General features: G+C 33.6%; 1 protein-coding gene across 3 annotated transcripts in view; it reads right to left on the reverse strand.

The window, feature by feature from the left end:
* PDS5A (PDS5 cohesin associated factor A) overlaps window positions 1-25,827 on the reverse strand; it is a 153,947-nt gene that overhangs the window by 56,074 nt on the left and 72,046 nt on the right. For all 3 annotated transcript variants that reach the window (XM_036908506.2, XM_057502162.1, XM_036908507.2), the window contains 8 exons: window positions 24,860-24,986; window positions 22,971-23,051; window positions 20,676-20,816; window positions 15,715-15,830; window positions 5,743-5,837; window positions 4,685-4,830; window positions 2,432-2,583; window positions 999-1,112 (listed from right to left, as the gene is read on the reverse strand). In XM_036908506.2, coding sequence (XP_036764401.2) covers window positions 999-1,112; window positions 2,432-2,583; window positions 4,685-4,830; window positions 5,743-5,837; window positions 15,715-15,830; window positions 20,676-20,816; window positions 22,971-23,051; window positions 24,860-24,986 — 972 coding nt within the window. The remainder of the gene's footprint in view (window positions 1-998; window positions 1,113-2,431; window positions 2,584-4,684; window positions 4,831-5,742; window positions 5,838-15,714; window positions 15,831-20,675; window positions 20,817-22,970; window positions 23,052-24,859; window positions 24,987-25,827) is intronic.

Genomic DNA, 25,827 nt, shown 5'->3' on the forward strand with positions numbered 1-25,827 from the left:
GACTAGTAACAGGACAAATAAATCTGCAATGTGTAATCCCAGAAAGGGGGGAAAATATTCATAGAAGACATTACTGGGACAATTTAAGGGAATTTGAATACACATAGGATTAGGCAATAATACTGTATCACTGTTAAATCTCTTGATTTTGTGAAGGGTAATTTGGTTATGCAAGAAAATATCCTTGTTCTTAGGGAATATACACTGAAATATTTAGGGGTAAAGGGATCCAGCGTCTGCAAATTATTCTCAAATGGTTCACAAGAAAATATGTATAGAAGAAAAAATATGTGTAAATGAGAAATGATAAAGTAAATAGTAAAAAACGATGAGTCTGGGTAAAGGGGATATCACAGTGTTTTGTACTATTCCCACAATTTTTCTAAGTTTGAAATTATATGAAAATTAAAGGTAACATATATAATAGCTCAGGTTCTTTTCCAAAAGATCAGAATTCTCAATGATAGGACTTATTTCCCTTTTAAAAAGCTTAATTAAAGTGGATTGACCACACATACTAGTTGTCCTGGGACAGTTAGTTTATGCCAGTTGTCCAAACAAAATTGATTGTTAGATCTTTTCAGTCTCAAAAACGTCCCCGTTTGGAAAGTCAATCATATGCTTATTCCACATAGAGGTGATTTGGATATCCTCTCCTAACAAAAAACCAGTACTAAAGCTTAGAATGGGAACTCTCCAGTAGTGTAATTTACAACCCAATCAATAGGTGGATAAAAGATAATTTTGACCTAGGACTTCTTTGAATCCCTGAAACTGTATGACTGACTCAGTGGCCAAATATACCTATACATATAGGAATATTTTTGCTATTTACCTGAACTTATATCAAAATTTTACTCTGTATATAAATATTTTTCTGAGGTTTTTAGTTCAATCAGAAGAAGCAAAAACCTCAACAAAAATTAATTAGCTAAAATGAAGTAATTTTATGAAATCTTCAGGAAATACTCCCAACAATCATTTAAAAAGTAACTTACTTGACAGCATTTGGATCCAAACTAGCATATAAATAATATAAGCATTTCATTCTCTCTTCTGTTTCCAGGTTGTGGGGGACAAGATACTGAGCAAAGATTTTCTCTACCAACAGTCTATGAAACAAAAAACCCCAAATAATACAATTATTCTGTTTTAGAAGCAAGAGCCAATTTATATTTTAACCACCTCATGCAAAGAGCCCATACTAATAGTGACACTTTAGTGTGTAAATACAATGGAAAAGATTAGTATGACCTTAGAAGTACAGGTGTTTTTAAATTTAGAGCTATGATTGCTATTTGTGGCTTTACTTTTTAATTTGTCGGTATGAAACATTTGATCTAAAAGGGTTATATGTTATTCCGAAACACAGAGTGCTAGGCTATTCCACCCATTCTTCATCAGTCTGGAGCTACAGAAAATCACTTAACACTACATATAATGCAATGCTCTCAAGAATAGCTAATTCTCAAAACAAAACAAAAACCACATTAATTTCCTCTGATTATAGTTTGGCTCCTCCCGATGTTGTCATTTAGTAGAATCGGAGATTTTCCTTAATATTACTTCCTGAGAATTTAGCTTTTTTTTAATGTGCATTTGATCTATCTTCTTCCTAAATTCCCCACCAATATTAGAATATCCTTCTTGCTAAGCTTACATTGCTCAGTATCACTGGAATGTAAAAATACAAGGGTTCTTCATTAATCAGTGAAATACATATTCAGTAATGTAAAAGTTTAATAAAAATTGCAAAGTATTTGCAAATACCAAAATTGTTACTATAATCTAAAATAGAATTATAAGTAACACTCGGAAAATGAAAACAACTTAAATCCCCATAACAAGAAAAAGAAATTTTAACTATGTATGGGGATGGATGTTAACTCATTGTGATGATCATTTTGCAATATATACAAATACAGAATCATTATGTTATATATCTAAAACTAATATATTATTATGTATTAATTATAGCTTGATTAAAAAAAACCCATACAGTAATACTCTATACTTACAATGCTGCAAAAAGCAAAAACAGTAACTAGCAGTTATTGAATACCTTGCCAGGCATTGGGCTAGGAGGCTTACATTCATTAGTTTATTTAATCCACATGACAATCCTGTAAGGAAGGCTTTGTTAGTACTTCTTTTTAGGTAAAACCGAGGTGCAAAGAAGTCAGTTATACAAGAGCACACATCTAATAAGGGGGAGAATGAACATTAGGTCTTGGGTCTGAGTCCATGCATAGTTCACTATTATTAAGCTACCCAAAAATCTTGGCTGGAGTCTCATTTAAATATAGTATGTATTAATATGCAGAAAGTGATTTCTAAACTAAGAAATAAATTATTATTAAAAATTAAATAGAAATAAATTGTATTAAAAAAAAGCATTTATATTTAACCATTTTACCAACATTACACTCACTTGTCATCGATGCTATTCTGATAATAAATATGCAAAAGTTTGTCCTTTATCCAACTGACTTTCTCTGCAGCTTCCTTTCCTGCTTCACCATGAAGGCAGTATTTCTTATAAAGCTGAGCCAGACCCATCATAGCTTCTTTTCTTACTCGCCACTAGAAAGTATAAAGTTTATTGGATGAGCTAGATATCAAGCTTTAGTATACTTATGTGCAAAAACTGCCATTTCTTCACTAGATTGTACAATCACATTCATGTGTACATAAACTGGCACAATATTTATTTTTGTAAGAGGTAAATTGCTTTACCAACAATTCTGAATATGTTCCTATTTAGAAATCAAACTACTTTAGAAATTATCCAATACAAAAACTGCTAAATAATCTACCAACTTTTATTTTTCTCAGAGCCATGAAATAGTAAATCTTCTGCTAAGATTTACTATTCATTTGATTCTGACTAAGAAATTTTGAACAAATTTTAGATGTGATTAAAAGGTAAAAGGGAAAATACATAATTCACTCTGCAAACAAAAGCCCTGTCATCTAGAATGTTTTATCCTGGTTACATTCCTTTGCATGTTAACTCATAATAAGAAGAGCAAAATTTAATACCAAGATTCCAGAATTACAAAGTTGGAAAGCATCTCAGTGATCATCTTAAGTGAGTTTCCTTACTTTGTAGATTGAGAAGAAAGATGATTTACCTAGTCACATCCTAGATAATGGAACTCTGGGATTTTTAGAGAGTAGATAATTACTAGGAGGAAAGAAAGGTGGTGGGAGGAAAAGCAGACTATAAAAACCTAGAGTTAGAACCATGATAGTAACGTGTAATAAAAACAATAGCCAAAAAAGATATTTGTCTCAATAACAAATCAAAGCATACTATCTTTGTTATTTTAGTTAAGTTAATATTACCTTATACATTTTTTGTATAATTTTCTCATTTTTAGGCTTCTCAGTAGATAGGTTGAATCTTTGTTCCCATGCAACAGACATGGGAAATTTTAACATTTTTTACATGAAACCAAAGAATGTAAACAGTGAAATCTAAGATTAAGTCCTGTCCCCACATTTTATAGAAGAGAAGAAAAATTTCCGGAAGGCTGTGCCCAGGTCATCTAATTTATTTTACCAAAATCCAGGTCCTAAAATGTCCAGTAGCTGCTATTATGACCATATCAGACACTCTCAGTTAGGAAGATTGATTTACTCAACTCTGAAACTATAAACAAACTGACAAAAGTAGGAGTGAAATGTTTCTAAAAGGATGAAATAATGCAAATGGCAATAGGTTAAATTGGGTGTGTGTGGTGGGGGAGTTACCAACTAATCATTAGAGAGTGTATTTTTTTTTTTAATTAAAGCCAAGGGGAAAGAACTCTGCAAAGTCAGAATCCTGACACAATCGAAAAAGTTAGTATCCACTTTACGTATCTGCCTCCAATGACTATTTTAAAAGTAAGAACTTAAAGAATACCTCTTGCTATATTTCATAACCAATAAATATTGCTTTCCTACCCTGAAATTATAGTGAACTACATTGGTTTTAGGAGGACAGATTTTCAACTATGTCCCCCTAAAATAACATACTGTAATGGCAACCTTTGTTAAAGATTTGAATAAGCAGCATATCTAATCAGACTGCCTTGCGTGTCTGTCTCTTGCTTACAGTTGACACTTTCCTTAGCAACTACTATTGCTCTTCTTGGTGCTATTTTTCCATATCAACCCATATTTGCAACGGTGCCCACATGGAAGAAATCACACAAAAATATTAAACATACAACTATCATTTCTACCTTTAGCTTGGCGTAGTGATGTGGAAATACCACTTTGACAGTATGATATTCTTTTAGACAATGAAAGACAGACCTAGCCAAATTATATAAGGTAGTCACTTTGAAAATGCTAACTATTAAGAAATAAATATAGGTGATCAATGTTCTTTTGAAACTCACTAGGTAAGTGAAAAGGCAAAATGAAACTTTAATTTAGCTGCGCTTTTTATAAAGGTAAACTAGAAGACAAACCCATGCCTAAGACTTGAAAAGCCATAGAATCCAATATATTTATTTGTAAAGAAAATTAAAAGATATTCAAAAATATAAAAACTATTAGCTCTTTATTTGGTATTGTATTAGGTTGACTTTCACAAAGAAGAGCTAAATATACTAAGAAATATTATCTATTGTATTTAGCAAACAATTTAAGCACAGTAAATTACAAGAGAATAAAATTCTTCAGATTTTACCCGTTTATCCAGTGTTCTTTCCCTTACAAAGCCAAGCAGCTGATCATTTACTAAAGCAAGGTCTCTTTTGGAAGCTGTTATTATAGTAACAATGACGTCATGACGGATAGCTTCTTCTGGGTCATGTGATCTAACTTTTAAATATTCTGTAATAAGAGAAAAAAACTTACACTAAAGGTTAACTATGATATTTGTCATGTTCAGAATGACAGTAAAGACTAGTATTTCATGGTTTTGTCTATACTGAACCAATGTTTATAAAATGTGGCATGAATTAAAACAACTTGACTTTTGAGGTGGCAATACTCTCTAAAGACACAAAATAAACTATACCACATTATTTACTACTATTGCACAGTGACATCATAATAAATAATGTATTTTACATTGAATATTTACTATTTTGGAAAAGGCAAATCACAATGCAGTATCTGATTTACATAGCTTAGAATTTAAGTTACAACACAAATTAAAATTTAAAAGAAAAATAATAAAAATGCTTATATCGAGTTCACTGATATGTATATATCTGCACATTATACAATATAAATATAGAATAACATGCCATGACTTCTAAACAAAATTCCTAAATAATTATAATATAAAATCAGAACAAAAAATGTTATTTCCTCTTTTTTTGGTTAATAGCTCTTTGATAGAAGCCATTTATTTGCTATTACCCAATAAGTAGGCTCAAATGCTCTGTGTTTAAGTGAAGAGTGAGACTAGTCCAGAAGATAATCATTTTCCCACTGATTACTGGATATGTTACCACATTTTTTGTAGTATAGGTACAATAATTTGTATCTCAACACAATGCTGTAAGAGTCTACTTACTCAAACTATGATTTTCAAAAATTCCCAAAAGATTCCAAGATGGAGATTTCAAATGTAATTTACTATATAAACATGAAATCACTTACTAGTCCATAACTAACATAGACCTGAAATAGTGCCAGAATTAAAACCTACTCAGAAACTGAAGTTAAGGTCAAAGGCTACACCTAAAATGTACTTGTGTGATTACTCTCATATTTGTAATAAATGAGCTACCTTACCTGTGAGATCCTTTGCTAAATCTGGGTGATTCATTAGACAGTGGCTGGCAAATTTCACACTTTCTAATCTCACAGGAACATGGATGTCATTAAATCTACATAGAAAAAGATTGATAAATATTACTTGTAAGGCAAAATAATTGTTTTCAAATAGTTTTACTTAACATTACATAAATACCTATAAAGAAGAGTTACCAATCAGAAAATACACTGATTATTATGACAGTTGATACATTCTGAAGGAAGAATATAAAGTAAAAAGATAATTTCACGAAAACATTTTTTAAAACAATTTGTTTACCATGCCAAAACAAAAACCAGTATAAACAAATCCTCCTACCCCAAATGCCTACTTTGTAGATACTGAAATTTAAGAACTTAGAATTACATTACTGAACTAACAAAAAATATCCAAAACACAAAATCTACTTGAAAAAATTTTATAGGAGGAAAATACTAGGGGGATGTGAGGCAGCAAATTATATATGAGCGGCAGATCAAAAAGTTCAAAGATAATTGCATAAAATACTGCCTTACAACAAACAAATTTCATATGGTCAGGATCAACTCAAATTAAAATGTTCTTTTAAAAGTCTAGTACATTATCAGAATGAAGAAATATGAAACACCATTTGTAGATTTAAAACTGCACATAATAAAAATAAGCTGAGCAACTGTCAAATTTACAATTATTGGGCAATTAAAGAGCAGGAAATATTTTTACTTTTGAAGTAATCTCATAAAATAACCAATTAAAATAAAGTTATTTAATAAATGTCTTAATGTCCATGGCCTCCTACTTTCTTATCCAGAGATAACTGTCATATTTAAATAAAATCCTGCATTTAGAATTTATAATTTTCTAACTGCCAGATATGAAAATATCATTTAGGATCAAATAAATTACAAAGCATAAAACACTTATTGCTAAATAATTAAGGAAAATACTATATAGCAAAACAGACTGGTAATACTTCTTGTTTCTATGAATCAGAGACCCATTGTTAGAGATAGCAGTGAATGTAAAATTATGAATGCAAGAAGCCTCTTATTTAGTTTTTATAAGTTTTTTAAACAAGATTTAGTTTACATAAGTAACCTAGGTGAAAAATTGAGAAATCTTGCAGTTTTGCTCACAATTTTTGCTATAAATACTGAAGTCAGTCAAGGACAGAATCACTCCCTGTGTTCTAAATTCAAAAAAATTCAAGCATTTATTTCTATTAAGACCTTCAAAATGGCCTGTTCTAAGCAAGTAACTCAAGATATTATTATTATTATTATTATTATTTTTTTTTTAGATAATTATTTTTTATTGAAGGGTAGTTGACACACAGTATTACATTACATTAGTTTCAGGTGTACAACACAGTGATTCAACATTTATATACATGATAATTCTAGGTACCAGCTATCACCATACCAAGTTGTTACAATATTTTGACTATATTCCTTATGCTATACATTACATCCCGGTTGCTTATTTATTTTACAATTGGAAGTGTGTACTTTTTCTTGGTTGTTGTTGTTAGGGCATCTCTCATATTTATTGATCAAATGGTTGTTAACAACAATAAAATTCTGTATAGGGGAGTCAATGCTCAATGCACAATCATTAATCCACCCCAAGCCTAATTTTCGTCAGTCTCCAATCTTCTGAAGCATAACGAACAAGTTCTTACATGGAGAACAAATTCTTACATAGTGAATAAGTTACATGGTGAACAGTACAAGGGCAGTCATCACAGAAACTTTTGGTTTTGCTCATGCATTATGAACTATAAACAGTCAGTTCAAATATGAATACACATTTGATTTTTATACTTGATTTATATGTGGATACCACATTTCTCTCTTTATTATTTTTAATAAGATGCTGAAGTGGTAGGTAGATACAACATAAAGGTAGAAAACATAGTTTAGTGTTGTAAGAGAGCAAATGTAGATGATCAGGTGTGTGCCTGTAGACTATGTGTTAATCCAAGCTAGACAAGGGCAATAAAACATCCACATATGCAGAAGATTTCTCTCAGAACAGGGGGGGTGAGGTCCTAAGCCTCACCTCTGTTGATCCCCAATTTCTCACCTGATGACCCCCCTGCGACTGTGCCTGTCTTAGGTTGTTCCTCCCTTGAGGAATCTTACCCGTCTCTGGCTAACCAGTCATCTTCCGGGGCCATACAGGGAAATGTGAAGTTGGTAAGTGAGAGAGAAGCCTTATTGTTTGAAATGGTTAGCTTTTTATTTCTTTGCATATTTATGCCCTGTGGCTTCTATGCCCAGCATTTGTCTTGAGGTATCTTTACCACTTGGAGGAGTTATGATACTCGGTAAATTTGATATGAGGCACGAATTCTATTTAAGAATTCGTTGTAATTAGGAAGGAAGAAGAAAAGCTATAGAAGTAGCAGGCAGGAGAAAACATGGGAAGATTGATTATTTCTTTGACATATCTTCTTGTAGAGTAACTTCAGCATGTATAGATTTTAAGCTACTACTTAAATTGTGCACACACATTAACATAATAAGAGTATAGTTACATAACCAAAGCATACCTGTAATTACCAGCCATCTCCAGTGAAACCAAGAAAACCAGTTAGGCACCCTAGGCATTTGTGAAAACTTATCAATGATATGATGGTTATTATCTAACTGAATTTGAGTAGTTTGAGAAAAATCAGACAAATTAAAACAACCCATTCCTGGGGACTGTTCACATCCCATATGTTCTTTTAACAGTAAATAGTCTGTAGTTGTAAGATTTTGGAGCGCTACAATTTGCACTTCTCCTAATTCTTGGTTGAGTTCCAACAGTATAGATCCAGTCAAATTTGTTGTTTTACTGTATGCACAGGCCAGCTTAGATATCTCCTTCATTCCCATGGCAAGTCCAGGAGCTGGTGGGATGAGTGCATCTACAGCTGTAGCAGTGCGTGGATCTTTGTTGGGGTTTTTTGATGATCATCTTCTGGCATGAGTCTTCCCGAGAGTGCTGATGTTGGAAATTCTCTTTCATATCGTTTCTTAGTTCATTTTCGGGGTAGCCAAATTAGGCTTTGATCCTCTGTATAAACACAAACAGACCCTTTGCCTACACTTTTATATGTCCTTTATTTCATTGTGTAGAACTCATTAGAGGTCACCACATAGGAACTGCATTTTTTTTTTTTAATCATTAATCTACACTTACATGACGAATACTTTGTTTACTAGGCTCTCCCCTATACCAGGTCCCCCCTATATACTCCTTTACAGTCACTGTCCATCAGCGTAGCAACCTGTTGTAGAATCACTACTTGTCTTCTCTGTGTTGTACAGCCCTCCCCTTTCTCCCACCCCGCTATGGATGCTAATCTTAATACCCCCCTACTTCTCCCCCCCTTATCCCTCCCTACCCACCCATCCTCCCCAGTCCCTTTCCCTTTGGTACCTGTTAGTCCATTCTTGAGTTCTGTGATTCTGCTGCTGTTTTGTTCCTTCAGTTTTTCCTTTGTTCTTATATTCCACAGATGAGTGAAATCATTTGGTATTTCTCTTTCTCTGCTTGGCTTGTTTCACTGAGCAAAATACCCTCCAGCTCCATCCATGTTGCTGCAAATGGTTGGATTTGCCCTTTTCTTATGGCTGAGTAGTATTCCATTGTGTATATGTACCACATCTTCTTTAGCCATTCATCTATTGATGGACATTTAGGTTGCTTCCAATTCTTGGCTATTGTAAATAGTGCTGCGATAAACATAGGGGTGCACTGATCTTTCTCATACTTGATTGCTGCATTCTTAGGGTAAATTCCTAGGAGTGCAATTCCTGGGTCAAATGGTAAGTCTGTTTTGAGCATTTTGATGTACCTCCATACTGCTTTCCACAATGGTTGAACAAGTTTACATTCCCACCAGCAGTGTAGGAGGGTTCCCCTTTCTCCACAGCCTCGCCAACATTTGTTGTTGTTTGTCTTTTGGATGGCAGCCATCCTTACTGGTGTGAGGTGATACCTCATTGTAGTTTTAATTTGCATTTCTCTGATAATTAGCGATGTGGAGCATCTTTTCATGTGTCTGTTGGCCATCTGTATTTCTTTTTTGGAGAACCGTCTGTTCAGTTCCTCTGCCCATTTTTTAATTGGGTTATTTGTTTTTTGTTTGTTGAGGCATGTGAGCTCTTTATATATTCTGGACGTCAAGCCTTTATCGGATGTGTCATTTTCAAAGATATTCTCCCATACTGTAGGGTTTCTTTTTGTTCTATTGATGGTGTCTTTTGCTGTACAGAAGCTTTTCAGCTTAATATAGTCCCACTTGTTCATTTTTGCTGTTGTTTTCCTTGCCCGGGGAGATATGTTCAAGAAGAGGTCACTCATGTTTATGTCTAAGAGGTTTGTGCCTATGTTTTCTTCCAAGAGTTTAATGGTTTCATGACTTACATTCAGGTCTTTGATCCATTTTGAGTTTACTTTTGTATATGGGGTTAGACGATGGTCCAGTTTCATTCTCCTACATGTAGCTGTCCAGTTTTGCCAGCACCATCTGTTGAAGAGACTGTCATTTCGCCATTGTATGTCCATGGCTCCTTTATCAAATATTAATTGACCATATATGTCTGAGTTAATGTCTGGATTCTCTAGTCTGTTCCATTGGTCTGTGGCTCTGCTCTTGTGCCAGTACCAAATTGTCTTGATTACTATGGCTTTATAATAGAGCTTGAAGTTGGGGAGTGAGATCCCCCCTACTTTATTCTTCTTTCTCAGGATTGCTTTGGCTATTCGGGGTCTTTGGTGGTTCCATATGAATTTTTGAATTATTTGATCCAGTTCATTGAAGAATGTTGCTGGTAGTTTCATAGGGATTGCATCAAATCTGTATATTGCTTTGGGCAGGATGGCCATTTTGACGATATTAATTCTTCCTAGCCATGAGCATGGGATGCGTTTCCATCTGTTAGTGTCCCCTTTAATTTCTTTTAAGAGTGACTTGTAGTTTTCAGAATATAAGTCTTTCACTTCTTTGGTTAGGTTTATTCCTAGGTATTTTATTTTTTTTGATGCAATTGTGAATGGAGTTGTTTTCCTGATTTCTCTTTCTGTTGGTTCATTGTTGGTATATAGGAAAGCCACAGATTTCTGTGTGTTGATTTTGTATCCTGCAGCTTTGCTGTATTCCGATATCAGTTCTAGTAGTTCTGGGGTGGAGTCTTTAGGGTTTTTTATGTACAGTATCATGTCATCTGCAAATAGTGACAGTTTGACTTCTTCTTTGCCAATCTGGATTCCTTGTATTTTTTTGTTTTGTCTGATTGCCGTGGCTAGGACCTCTAGTACAATGTTAAATAACAGTGGGGAGAGTGGGCATCCCTGTCTAGTTCCCGATCTCAGCGGAAATGCTTTCAGCTTCTCGCTATTCAATATAATGTTGGCTGTGGGTTTTTCATAGATGGCCTTTATTATGTTGAGGTACTTGCCCTCTATTCCCATTTTGCTGAGAGTTTTTATCATGAATGGATGTTGAACTTTGTCAAATGCTTTTTCAGCATCTATGGAGATGATCATGTGGTTTTTGTCTTTCTTTTTGTTGATGTGGTGGATGATATTGATGGACTTTCGAATGTTGTGCCATCCTTGCATCCCTGGGATGAATCCCACTTGGTCATGGTGTACGATGGTTTTGATGTATTTTTGAATTCGGTTTGCTAAAATTTTGTTGAGTATTTTTGCGTCTATGTTCATCAGGGATATTGGTCTATAGTTTTCTTTTTTGGTGGTGTCTTTGCCTGGTTTTGGTATTAGGGTGATGTTAGCTTCATAGAATGAGTTTGGGAGTATCCCCTCCTCCTCTATTTTTTGGAAGACTTTAAGGAGAATGGGTATTATGTCTTCCCTGTATGTCTGATAAAATTCCGAGGTAAATCCATCTGGCCCGGGGGTTTTGTTCTTTGGTAGTTTTTTGATTACCGCTTCAATTTCGTTGCTGGTAATTGGTCTGTTTAGATTTTCTGTTTCTTTTTGGGTCAGTCTTGGAAGGTTGTATTTTTCTAGGAAGTTGTCCATTTCTCCTAGGTTTCCCAGCTTGTTAGCATATAGGTTTTCATAGTAGTCTCTAATAATTCTTTGTATTTCTGCGGGATCTGTTGTGATTTTTCCTTTCTCATTTCTGATACTGTTGATTTGTGTTGACTCTCTTTTCCTCTTAATAAGTCTGGCTAGAGGCTTATCTATTTTGTTTATTTTCTCGAAGAACCAGCTCTTGGTTTCATTGATTTTTGCTATTGTTTTATTCTTCTCAATTTTATTTATTTCTTCTCTGATCTTTATTATGTCCCTCCTTCTGCTGATCTTAGGCCTCATTTGTTCTTCTTTTTCCAATTTTGATAGTTGTGACATTAGACCGTTCATTTGGGATTGCTCTTCCTTTTTTAAATATGCTTGGAGTGCTATATACTTTCCTCTTAAGACTGCTTTTGCTGCGTCCCACAGAAGTTGGGGCTTAGTGTTGTTGTTGTCATTTGTTTCCATATATTGCTGGATCTCCATTTTGATTTGGTCATTGATCCATTGATTATTTAGGAGCGTGTTGTTTAGCCTCCATGTGTTTGTGAGCCTTTTTGCTTCCTTTGAACAGTTTATTTCTAGTTTAATGCCTTTGTGGTCTGAAAAGTTGGTTGGTAGGATTTCAATCTTTTGGAATTTACTGAGGCTCTTTTTGTGTCCTAGTATGTGGTCTATTCTGGAGAATGTTCCATGAGCACTTGAGAAGAATGTGTATCCTGTTGCTTTTGGATGTAGAGTTCTGTAGATGTCTATTAGGTCCATCTGTTCTAGTGTGTTGTTCAGTGCCTCTTTGTCCTTACTTATTTTCTGTCTGGTGGATCTGTCCTTTGGAGTGAGTGGTGTGTTGAAGTCTCCTAGAATGAATGCATTGCATTCTATTTCCTCCTTTAGTTCTGTTAATATTTGTTTCAGGTATGTTGGTGCTCCTGTATTGGGTGCATATATATTTATAATGGTTATATCCTCTTGATGGACTGAGCCTTTTATCATTATGTAATGTCCTTCTTTGTCTTTTGTTACTTTCTTTATTTTGAAGTCTGTTTTGTCTGATACCAGAATTGCAACACCTGCTTTCTTCTCTCTGTTGTTTGCTTGAAATATCTTTTTCTATCCCTTGACTTTAAGTCTGTGCGCGTCTTTGGGTTTGAGGTGAGTCTCTTGTAAGCAGCATATGGATGGATCTTGCTTTTTTATCCATTCTATTACTCTGTGTCTTTTGATTGGTGCATTCAGTCCATTTACATTTAGGGTGATTATTGAAAGATATGAATTTATTGCCATTGCAGGCTTTAAGTTTGTGGTTACCAAAGGTTTAGGGTTAGCTTCTTTACTGTCTTACTGTCTAACTTAACTCGCTTGTTGAGCTATTATAAACACAATCTGATGATTCTTTATTTCTCTCCCTTCTTATTCCTCCTCCTCCCTTCTTCATATGTTGGGTGTTTTGTTGTGTGCTCTTTTTAGGAGTGCTCCCATCTAGAGCAGTCCCTGTAGGATGCCCTGTAGAGGTGGTTTGTGGGAGGCAAATTCCCTCAACTTTTGCTTGTCTGGGAATTGTTTAATCCCTCCTTCATATTTAAATGATATTCGTGCTGGATACAGTAGTCTTGGTTCGAGGCCCTTCTGTTTCATTGCATTAAGTATATCATGCCATTCTCTTCTGGCCTGTAGGGTTTCTGTTGAGAAGTCTGATGATAGCCTGATGGGTTTTCCTTTGTAGGTAACCTTTTTTTTCTCTCTGGCTGCTTGTAATACTTTGTCCTTGTCTTTGATCTTTGCCATTTTAATTATTATGTGTCTTGGTGTTGCCCTCTTTGGATCCCTTGTCATGGGAGTTCTGTGTACCTCTGTGGTCTGAGAGGCCATTTCTTCCCCTAGTTTGGGGAAATTTTCAGCAATTATTTCTTCAAAGACATTTTCTATCCCCTTTTCTCTCTCTACTTCTTCTGGAATGCCTATGATTCTTATATTATTTCTTTTATATTGATCACTCAGCTCTCTTAAAATTCTTTCATTCCTGGAGATCCTTTTATCTCTCTCTGCATCAGCTTCTCTGCGTTCCTGTTCTCTGTTTTCTAGTCCATTAATGGTCTCTTGCATCTCGTCCATTCTGTTTTGAAGTCCTTCCAGAGCTTGTTTTATTTCTGAATTCTCCTTCCTTAGTTCTTGCATATTTCTCTGCAAGTCCATCAGCATGGTTATGACTTTTGTTTTGAATTCTTTTTCAGGTAGACTGGCTAAATCTATCTCCCCAGATTCCTTCTCAGGGGAAGATGTAGCAGATGCTCAAGCTGTCTGGGTTAGTCTTGTCTGGATCATATTTTTTTGCCTTTTCATGTTGACAGGTGCTATTGACTGTCAGCTGGGAGGGCCAAAATTTTCACTTGCTACTGGCCTTTCTTTACTGGGACAACTGCGACCCCTAGTGGCTTGTGTTGGGTAATTGCGTGTAGAGTGGGTCTTTGTGTCTTGCCTGGCCGGGAGGGAGAAATTTCCCTTTCTGTGGGCGGAATTTGTCTCAGGCTGCTTCTCTGCTTTCGCAGCGCCCGGTGGGGTGATGGATGGGGGGGCTGCTTGACTGTTTGCCTCCATGAGGGGTCTCAGAGCTGTTGCCCAGGGGGTTAGTGCACCCGGTTTTCCCTGTAATTTCCAGCTGCTGTACTGTGACCTGGGTTGTTTCCGTCAAGCTGTTAAGTCCCTGTCCCTTTAAGACTTTCAAAAAGCCCCCGCTTTTCTTTGTCACAGGGGCATCAGCTTCAGCACCCGCTCAGAGGTCTTACTCCCTGTTCTCCCAGTATCCAGGGCCCCCTGGGCATATACTGTGTCTGCGCTCTGGCCCGGATGGCTGGGGCTGGGTGTTCGGCAGTCCTGGGCTCCGTCTCCCTCCCGCTCTGCCTATTCTTCTCCCGCCGGGAGCTGGGGGGAGGGGCGCTCGGGTCCCGCCGGGCCGGGGCTTGTATCTTACCCCTTTCACCAGTCGCTGGGTTCTCGCTGGTGTAGCTGCAGTCTGGCCACTGTCCTGCGTCTTCTGGTCTCTCTTTTAGGGCTAGTTGTGTTTGTTGTATTTTCAAAAGTATATATGTTTTTGGGAGGAGATTCCCACTGTCCTACTCACGCCGCCATGTTGGCTCCGCCTCTCCTCAAGATATTATTATGTCGTTGTCAGAGAGTTCTTTGTTTCATTTTAATATTTAACCTAGGATTATTATAGTGAATTTATTTACTTTAAGAAAATTTCAGAGCCTGCCTTCTCAATCAGTTAATTAAGTAATGATGACTATCAAACCTTCTCCAGAATAGTAATAGTAAAAACCAACTTCTCAATCAATGTTTGAGGCAAAGAAAATGTAAGTAGAATGCGAGGAAGAATTCAATAAATTTCATAGATTTTCAACTTCAAGTTGCATAGAATGTAATAATTCTAAGTTCTTGAGAAGGAATGCTGAACACTACTTGAATGAACAGCAATGACATTTCCAATTTCAAAATCATACAATATTATCAAATTAGTTCAAAATATACATCATTAATCAGATAACCTACTGACCCAAAAAATAAGCATTAGTAAATGAATAAATTACTGAACTAAAAAATGGCATGGCTTGGACCACTGTCTTCAGTCTTGTGGTTTATTCAAAAATCTTAAGACTCTGGACATTTTCGGATGTTGCCTATCTATTTACTCTAAAGACATTTTTTTAGCACAAAAAAGATTGAAGTCTTACATGGGTAAAAAATAAGCTTTCTTCATAAAAAAATCTGTCCTGTCCTACACTGTATTATTCTTTAGGAAAGACAGCAATGCAGACACTAAAGATGCAAATACATATCAACTATAGTTTTGGTATGTGTGGTTTTTAATCAAGTGGAACCATACTCACTAGCCTCCAAAACATGAAAGTCAGAATCCATAAAACTGTATGTTCTCTTACCGTCCAAGAAAACATTGCCAAAGAGGACGATTCTGTGTTGCCAAATCGGAATCTTTAGAACCAAACAATTTAGCTAAGAGACGAACAACAGCTAATCGCTCTTCTCCATCATTGCTCTAAGGAAAAAGAAAAAACAAATGAAACTGGGTGTTTATTCATCAGACTAGAGGAAGTAACATAAAATGTTCCCAAGAAGTTACAAATTCAAGAACTTTATAATGACAAGAACTTTAAACTATCATATCTCTCATTTACTATGCAAAGATTGATTTGATTCCATCTTATATCATCTGGTTCTTTGCCCTTATTTCACACCCTCTCAACTGCTAATTTATGCTAACTTCATTGCTGGTTTGCAATCTACACAGATTGTAGTAGAAATATGAAGGTAGTCATTCAATTTTAACATTCTCTAAAATCCCTAGAAAAAAATTCTGTGAAGGACGAAACTGTGAATGTTCCCACCCTAATAACCTTTCTTTATAAGAAATATTTCCTGCAATGTGAGCTCCATCATAAACCCATATCAATTAAGGTTTTGATATTTAAACTTTTAATCAAGGATTCCCTACTAACTAGAGAATATGTCACTAAAGAATGTCATGCTTCAGGAAAAAACATCTATGTAGAAGAGTAAGAAACTTAAGAGGATCAACAAGGTTAAGTAACTAAAAGATACAAAAAAGCAAAACTTAGTTTGAAGTTTTTTCCAAAAGGGCCTCCTATTTTCTTATGTTGAATCACTATTTGCTATGAAAACTCTGTTCCAGTTTCACTACTGATGCCTGTTATTTATATAAAATTTTTTTTCTGAAACCACATGGTGCGTGGAACTTTTTAAAAAAAATCACACATTCACTAAGAAAATAAAAGCAATTACTAAAAGCAATTGCTATTTGTCTTAAGTTTTCAAATAAAATGTGTCTAAAGCAATACCAGAAATACAACAAGCAAATACTCATGGGAAGGCAGTAAATTAAAAATAAAGACCATGGGATACAGTCTTTTCCTAATGTCTTAACTCTCAGAAATAGGGATATTGTGGATAAAACATGCACACTTACTAAAGATGTAAAAATGAAAACTGTATCAAGCTGTAACACTTATAATTACAAAAAAGATTTTCTTTGACCATGTTTTTTTCCAGCAATATAACAACAATGCAGATTAGTGCCATCTTTTAGTTCAGTCCCACTGACTAACCAAAATGATTCTTTTTAAAGAAAAATCAATCCTTAAACATCAAAAATTAAAGTGCAAATTTAATTGTACTTACAAGTGACTATTTTAGTAGCTTAGTGATTATTTCGAATCATGTGACATTTCACACCTATATATTTAACTACTGAAATAAACCTAAGTGAAGACATGCTCCCCTGCCTTTTAAAAATTTTAAATAAATCCCTTGAGTAAGGTCAGTATACGATTGTAGTGATGGTAAATATTTTGTGCAAAAATCATTTAATATCATTGATGTTTGGCTGTATTATTAATCTATCTGAAAGTGAAAATGATCTCTAAGAAATTATATAATACATTATTAAATACAAATATCTTAGTAATTTAAAAAGTGGATAGAAATTAGAAATTCCCCATTAACAATTTACTGGATTTCTAAAAGAAATTCCAATGGGCACCTAGTTTTTATTTCTCTTCAATCTTAGCTAGAAAAATTAATAACTCTATTACTGTTTTTATTTACAAAGTAATTGACTTGGAACAATTCTCTGTGAAAATTTTCACTCCGACCAAAGTAAGGCTATTATAACTGCTTTTAAATCTGGAGAATAAATGTAAATGTCAGTCTCTCTTTGCCTGCCATGAGCAAAGTCTTAAATATAAAATACAGCAATTTCCTGGTAACTACAGCCAAGGCTCCAAGTAGCATATTTCCACATTTAACCATATTCCATAACTCCATAATTAAACATAGGAGAACAGCATTCTGTGGACATTTATACTTTTATACAGAAGATTGTAACCTATCCTCTTAACTATGAAAAGCTGTAACTATATAACTACAAGATATAAATATATAACTACAAGATATAAATACAGAAAATCACCACAGCCATAAAACTTTGTAGGCCATCTGCTTAATGCACACTAGTGACTCAGAAAGGGCACACTATTTATATATAGATAGTACCTAAACTACTCTGAATCTCAGTTTCTTCATTTGTGATGTGAAAAGTAATACTGTACAGGCCAATGTTTCACTCAGGAGCAACTAAGAACACAGGTGATTGCGTCTGTTGTAAGACAATAAAAATATTCCTTTATTAATATTATTTAGACATGGTATTAGTTCAGTATAAAGTTTTAAGAAGGCAGGAATTTACCTAAGAACATAGAAAAACAAAAAAAGTCAATGGTTTTCTGTTATAAATATTATACTAAAAGAGATCATACAGCCTGAAATAATATTTAACTGACTATATTATTAATTTCTTTAAAAAGAGGAATTAAGAAATCTATTAAAAAAATTCTAGTGCATATACCTTCAAAGTAAGCCTATAAAACAAATCAGATGAATAAAAAAAAGGTACGAGATAAAGGACCAATTGTGGACTATGGTAGACTGAAAACTTCATAATGCCCATTTAAGGTGTTACTACTCAGTTCTAGCCATTTTGTTGTCATATAGAAATAAGGGCCCAACATTGCCAAATTATCGGATTTAAAAAAAAAAAAAAAAGAGACTGCATACATCTGAATTTTTAAACTAAGTCTGATTTTTAAAATGTATGCATTCATTCAATGTTAGCATATTAAAAAGAAAAAATTATTTGTATGAGGTTTTAAAATAAAATCTATCAAGTAAAACTGATTGTTGGGTTGGATTCAGCTTGTAAGCAACCTCTGCTTTATATAAATGGACCTATAGAAGAACGGGTATGAACAAACATATTAAGTCCATACATGGAAATCTAAAAGAAGCTCCTAATTGTCTTCCAACATCTGTCATGGCAGTCTTAGGAATTAAAAAGTCTTGACTTTTCATATTCAGATTATATATGAGTAGATTGGGAGAAAATATTTCAATGCCTTATACTTAAAAATAATTTGGTAATGACTTTAGGTTGTTGTTAAAATAAACTCTTAATATTTAAAACAAAACAAATAAACCCTTTTCTCTATACAGTATATTCCACACAACACAGTTTCTTAGAAGCCTGGTATAATGTCCTTTATATGATAAATAACAAATGCTTATAAATAAAGACAATATGGACATTTCTTAATCACCTATACATGGTTTAAAAGTGTGCAAATAGGAGTTCTAATCCCAAATCTGTTTTAACTGTGCAACTGGGCAAAATATTTCATGTTAAGTTTTCTCATCTCAAAAGTCAAAAATGTTAATGTTGGTCTTGATTATAGCATAGTTTGATTAGGGATCAGTAAGATATTGGATTTAAAAGCCTTTCAAATAGTCCAGAATACTGAGCAAATATAAGGTGTTATTTTCTACAGTTCAGCTGGAATAGGCGATCAATAGTCAAACTCTTAGTATTTTTTGAGGAGTTATAAAGTCCTTGCTTATTTGATTATAAAAGAATAGATATACTCCCAAATTGTACAGTGAAACTTGTGGGTCATATGGTTATAATCAAGACCCTGTCAGTACTCAGTACAAATCATTTGATGCTCTAATACCATTTAATAACAATATATATTATAAGGTTCTGGAATAATACCATTTTTTCCTTTTCTTTTTAAATTTAAGTAAGTTGACATATTATAATAGTTTTAAGTGTCCACATTTATATACATTATAAAATACCACGGGAGGTGTAGTTACCATCTATTGCCATACCAAGTCACTACAATATTATTGACTGTTCTCATGCTGTACCTTTCATTCCATGACTTAATTTATTTTATAACTGGAAATATGTACCTCTTACTCCTCTTCACCTATTTTATCTATTCCCCAACCCATCTCCTCTCTGGCAACCAGGTTGTTCTCTGTATTTATGAGTCTATTTCTGGGTTATTTGCTCATTTGTTTTGTTTTCTAGGTTCCACATAAATGAAATCCTATGGTATTTGTCTTTCTCTGACTTCTATCACTTAGCATAATACCATCCATCAATATCGTAAATGGCAAAATTTTGTTTTATGGCTAAAATTCCATTGTTATGTATGTACCACATCTTCTTTACCTATTCTTATCTATTCATCTATTGATGGGCACTTAGGTTGCTTCCATGTCTTGGCTATTATAAATAAATGCTGCAATAAACACTGGGGTGTATATATCTTTTCAAATTAGTGTCTGTTTTTTTCTGGTAAACATCCAGAAATGGAATTACTGGATTAAATGATATTTCTATTTTAATTTTTTGAAGAATCTCCAGACTGTTTTCCATGATAGCTGTACCAGTTTATCTTCCGACCTACAGTGACAAGAGTTCCCTTTCTCCATATTCTTGCCAACATTCATCGCCTTTTTGATATTAGCCATTCTGACTGATATGAGGTGATATCACATTGTGGTTTTGATTTGAATTTATTTCCCTGATGATTAGTGTTGCTGAACATTTTTTCATGTGTTTGTTGGTTATCTTTATGTCTTCTTTGGAAAAAATGTCTATTCAGTTCCTCTTCCCATTTTTATTTGGATTATTTGTACTTTTGGTGTTGAGTTTTATGAGTTCTTTATATATTTGGGATGTCAACCCCTTATGGGATAATACCACTTTTCATATCTATTGTTTTTTTCACTGCATATATCAGATATTTAACAACTGGGTGTGTTATAATTTTGTAATGTAAATTCTCCTATCACCCAGAGGAGAGATACTGTTTTATTCAAATGATTAAAAAACGTATTCTTAATTAAATATAAGAAGATAAATTGAACTCGCATTTTATTCTATTAGAATTAGAGAAAACTAAGTGATATATATTTTCTCTTGAAGCTTAAAGGGTTTAAAAATTATAGTCGTTCCTACCTTCAGTTTAAATTCAAGCTGCGGCATGACAGACAATAATAAATGAGGATCTATTGCAAAAAGCTCCTGAATCAGATCAAATACATGTTCTGACAAATCACTTACTGAAGATCTTCCCAGCACCAAGACTTGATTGAAAAACTATAGGAGATATTAAAAATAAAATACCCATTTCATTAAAAAACTTGGATAGGATTTTTATAAACATGTTAAAAAAACAATCAATTAAGCATTACAATAAAACTGAAGAGGATAAAACAGATGTTTCAAGACCTATATGATAGGACAGTCACCAAGATGGAAGAAATAAACCTCTAAATACCAAAATATGAATGTTATAGGGAGAAAGGTAAAAAAAACAATTGGGTTGTTAGCTTTCTTTCAAAATAGAATGACATTTCTAGGAGTCTTAACTTTCATTAAAACAAAACAAGTTAGATAAATCATGTAATTCATTATAGAGAATTTTATAGAGAAATTTCCTCATAGCAGAGAAAACTTTTAAAGTCTCAATGTTTTTGACTGTTAAGTCTAATTTTTCATGAGTTTAGTAATAAAAAGTATCTAAAAGTGGGAGATGAGTTTTGTTTTTTTATAAAATATCCAGAGGAAGCTAAATACATTTTGACTCAGAGGACAAAAAAAAGGAAAAGGTGATGATACAAATAATTTGAAAGAATGCTAGAAAGAAAAAAAATAACATTAGGAGCAGAAATTAAAATATACTTCTACTCCCTGACAACACAAATACACACTTAGGAAAATGACATTAAATTTAAAAATGCTAAGGGGCAATTATATGCAATAGATACTAGCATACCATTTATTTCTAGTAGTATCATCAAATGATATATTTCTTTTAAAAAGCAACATACATTCAGAGTTAGAAAATATTCATATTTACTACATAAACCTTGAAAAGAAAAAGGAAAATAGTTTTAACAAAATTCCCACAGAGACAGACAGACACACACACACACACACACACAGACACACACACACACACACACCACTAATTCTGGAAGGATATATGAAAATCTATTGGTGATACTTATTTCTGAGAATTGAGACTAATGTGTTCAGATTCAAGACACTTTTTCACTGTTTTTTTGCACTATTTGAGAAAACTTTTTTTTTTTTTTACCATGTTTAGGTATCAATAAATAATACCGGTAAGTCATACCACTTAAAATTAAATGTACTCTCATTTGGGTTTTTATATGTGGAAAATAACCCAATAATAGATAAGTGCCACATTCATAAAGATAATCACTAAAGGAATACACCCGAAAAAATCTAAATACAAGGCAACAGGGAAATAGTTAGGTAAATTATGAGTATATCATGATGCGTGATCAAAACTGAAAGTTTCTGTGATATGACTGCCCTTGCACTGTTCACCATGTAAGAACTTGTAAGAACTTGTTCACCATGTAAGAACTTGTTCGTTATGCTTCAGAAGATTGGAGACTGTTGAGAATTAGGCTTGGGGTTGATTAATGATTGTGCATTGAGTCCCCTATACAGAATTTTATTGTTGTTAACAACCATTTGATCAATAAATATGAGAGATGCCCTCTCAAAAAAAAAAAATTATGAGTATATGTCAGTTCAAAGGAACATTTATAGTTCATATTAAATGTTATATTTAATGTATAGCCCATATTAAATGTCAAAATATGGAAATATATTTAAATGACGAAAAGTCAAAATTTTACATAGAGTATGTGAAAAAATAGGTTTGAGTGTGAACAAATATGCAACAATGGAATTAGTTCCTACATTAAAGTAGAATTATTAATATTCTTTTTCTCTTCTAAATAACTTAATTGATTTTTTTAGGAAAAAACCTTCCATTCAATGAAGTAAAAAAAAAAAAAGTAATTTTATTACTATATAACAACTACTTAAGAGGGAGAAACAAAAGGTTTCAGAAGAATGAAAGACACAAGGAGGAAAATTAATATAGACACAGAGCCAAAGATAAAAATGAAGGGAAAAATGTGAAAGAGATTAGCAAATCCACATAATAAAAAGATAAACATAAACACAAGGTAATAGAAAAGGGAGTTGGAGTTGTAGGCAAGTTTTCATGAAGTAAAAACCATCTTGTGCCACTTAAAAATGCCAATAAAGCCTATAAAGATATGCTGCATTTTGTCAATTTGGTCATATCAGTTTTTTTATAGATGAAATTATAGGCTAAACAAATGTATATGTGAAAGGTTTTGATAAATTAGTACTATGGATTAAGAGTCACACAATTATGGAATAAATATAGACAGAAATACATACATTGGCAATGCATGCCTCAATAGTCTGGACTGTCCTTTTCAACAGAACTTTTGCGAGGTCAAAGGACTGTTTATTTAAGTTCTGAAACACAATAAAAATATGCCAAGTTACAAATGAATTAGTGAATTTATGATAGCACCATTAGAACACTACAGTCTTCATATCTATAAAATATTAAACAAAAAAACAGAAGTGAATCCAATTCAAGGTTTTACCCACTATCCTTTGGTAAAGTGTTCCCAAATGTCAAAGTTGCAATCCAACTATGAATCAAAAACTAAAATAGATTAGCTAGTCAAATGTTCAACCCTATTTAAGTTTAGTTTTATTAAACTCAAAATGGACCTAAGTCTTTTTGGTTGTCTTTGTTAATCATTTGAACCGTCAATTGTAGTAAACAAACACACACACATAACCTTCTCTAACCCACCATCCTGAGTATTTCATTGTCTATTTAATCAATGTGTGTTCTGACAAGAAAGTATTCCAAGTAAAATTTTCAATTATATTTTTGAAATGCTGAATACTGTGTTTGCTCCTCAAGATTCCCAATGCACTGCAACAAATTAAAGACTCTGAGAAAGACTGTAAGAAAAGATATAGTCACCTCTCCCAAAAAGAGGCTAGGAAACCCTATACTCAAGATCAATAGCAAACTTTTTATGTAGAGCTGGATGGTACATATTTTAAGCTTTGTGAGCCATACAGTCACTGCTCTAACTATACAGCTCTGCTGCTGTAGCATGAAAGCAGCCACAGACAAAATGAAAATGAATGAGCATGGATGTCTTCTAATAAAACTTTATTTACATAAATAGGCAGGGGATCAGATCTGACCCTTGCTCCCGGATTTCATTCCATTGCCAAAAGGATAAGATTAGCTCAAAATTAAGGCAGTATTTCATTGTCTAATCAATGTGTGTTCTGACAGTAGTAGACCTGGAAAACCTTTCTATTTCCTTTAAGGGTATATTTCCTATTCATAAAACTGCAAACTAGAATAGAAACACCAAATATGCTATCTATTCCTCTTAAAAGTTTTTCCTCTCTTACTTTGCATTAACATATACTTCTCCTCTTTGCCATACTCTCAAAATTTTGACCAATTACAAATTCATTTGAATTCATAAAATGCCAATGATATTTAGAGTCACAGAACCAAGAGAATTATAATTTATAATTAATTATATCTTAATGTGAGTAAGTATAATTAGATAGACTGTTCATCTAACATCTGATAATAAGTCACTGAACTGTTACAGGAAAAGAGCATGGGTAAAATATCAACAACGGGGTAGGCCTGAATACAGACCAGTGGTGGAACATGGGGAGCTAAGTCCTTCAGTTTCTTAGGAGGACCTAGCATAAAAAAACAGAAAAAGGAAAAGGAGAGGAATATACAGCTCTGAATCATCCTTGTCCCCTTAACATAAACCATACAGTTCCTCTTTCTACCCAAATCTTTTTCTGAAAGTGTCTAAGAAAAATTTAGGATATGGGTTCTGAGAATAGAAATTCCTATCCTCCACATCCATGTTACAAAGGAGAAAATTCATTTTCCTCTCCCCCCTGCCCAAAACCAAAACTAACTAAGACAGTACTCTCTTTATAATTCCCGGATTAGATAAAAGTGATGAATTTGAAACACATTTAGTTTTCCAGAAAATAGGTAGCACTTACCTGAATGAAAGTCTCCCACAATATTTATGTTATTCAACATTAACTTCTAAAAACAATAATAGCTACAAGACTGATGTGTGTTACTCAATTTTGTTTGGTGCTGGAGAATGACAAGCAAGAATAACTATGTAGGATTGCAAATGGTGAAGAACAATTATTTTTCATATGTATACTACTAGCTTTAATAAATATCTTCATATTACACAGACCTTATGTGCAGGAATGAGGTTAATAAGAATGGAGTCCAATAATTCTTGAGTAACTCCATCACCTTCCATGATGATAGAACTCATCAAGTCTAGCATGTGCATTTGTACCTTCTTATTGTGACTATTGCTAAAAACAAAAAATGAAGAAGAGAAAAAAAATTCAGGCTTACAAAAAACAATTAAACCTCACAGTTTAAAACAACTATCTCAGATATAAAAGGGTTTTTATTTGTGAAAACCATGCCAATAATGGCAAAGATATTTTGGCTCTTCTATTTACCTTCTCCCTCTGTTGATTATACAACAGCTTTAAGGTATTGTTGTATTTTACAAAAACAAAGACTTTAAAAATGAATTAAGTTCCTACACAATTAGGATTCAAAGAGTGAGTTAAATACAACCAAACAAAAATGTCAACTTCAAAGAAAGGCTCACTTATATCTTTGCTTATATAACCCCCAATTTTAAAAGGTGATAAAATTTTAAGGAAAGAAACAAAAAATGCACAAGATAACAAAAGTTGACAGTTTTTCATCCTTTTTATCCTTTAGATCTTACTACATTCCCCAAAATAAAACCATAAACACCAAAAGAGCCTAAGTCAATTCAATCAATTTTTGCTATGTATCTTTGCCACTGGGGTAATTTTAGTTCACTAATACTGAAAATCAAATGTCTGATATAAAATGCTTATTAAAACTTAAGCCTACAAGGTTCTGAAAATGTCATCATGGTTTATCTCTCAAAGAATTTCAAACAAACAAATGAAAAATCAACAAGGTGTAAATCCAAGAATTTGAGTCCAGCTTCCTTAGCCAGTGAAGAGTCAACTGCAGGCCTCCTCAATAAATATGTCTACTGCTGATAGTCTTTACCTAAAGAGACTGGCTACAAAAAATGTTATAACTAGTGAAACATCTAAGTTTGTCTCTTTCTGACTGTATCTTAACTAAAACTTGTCCATTTTC

This window comes from Manis pentadactyla, chromosome 5 (assembly GCF_030020395.1).
Source record: "Manis pentadactyla isolate mManPen7 chromosome 5, mManPen7.hap1, whole genome shotgun sequence".
In the NCBI taxonomy this organism is placed as follows: domain Eukaryota; kingdom Metazoa; phylum Chordata; class Mammalia; order Pholidota; family Manidae; genus Manis; species Manis pentadactyla.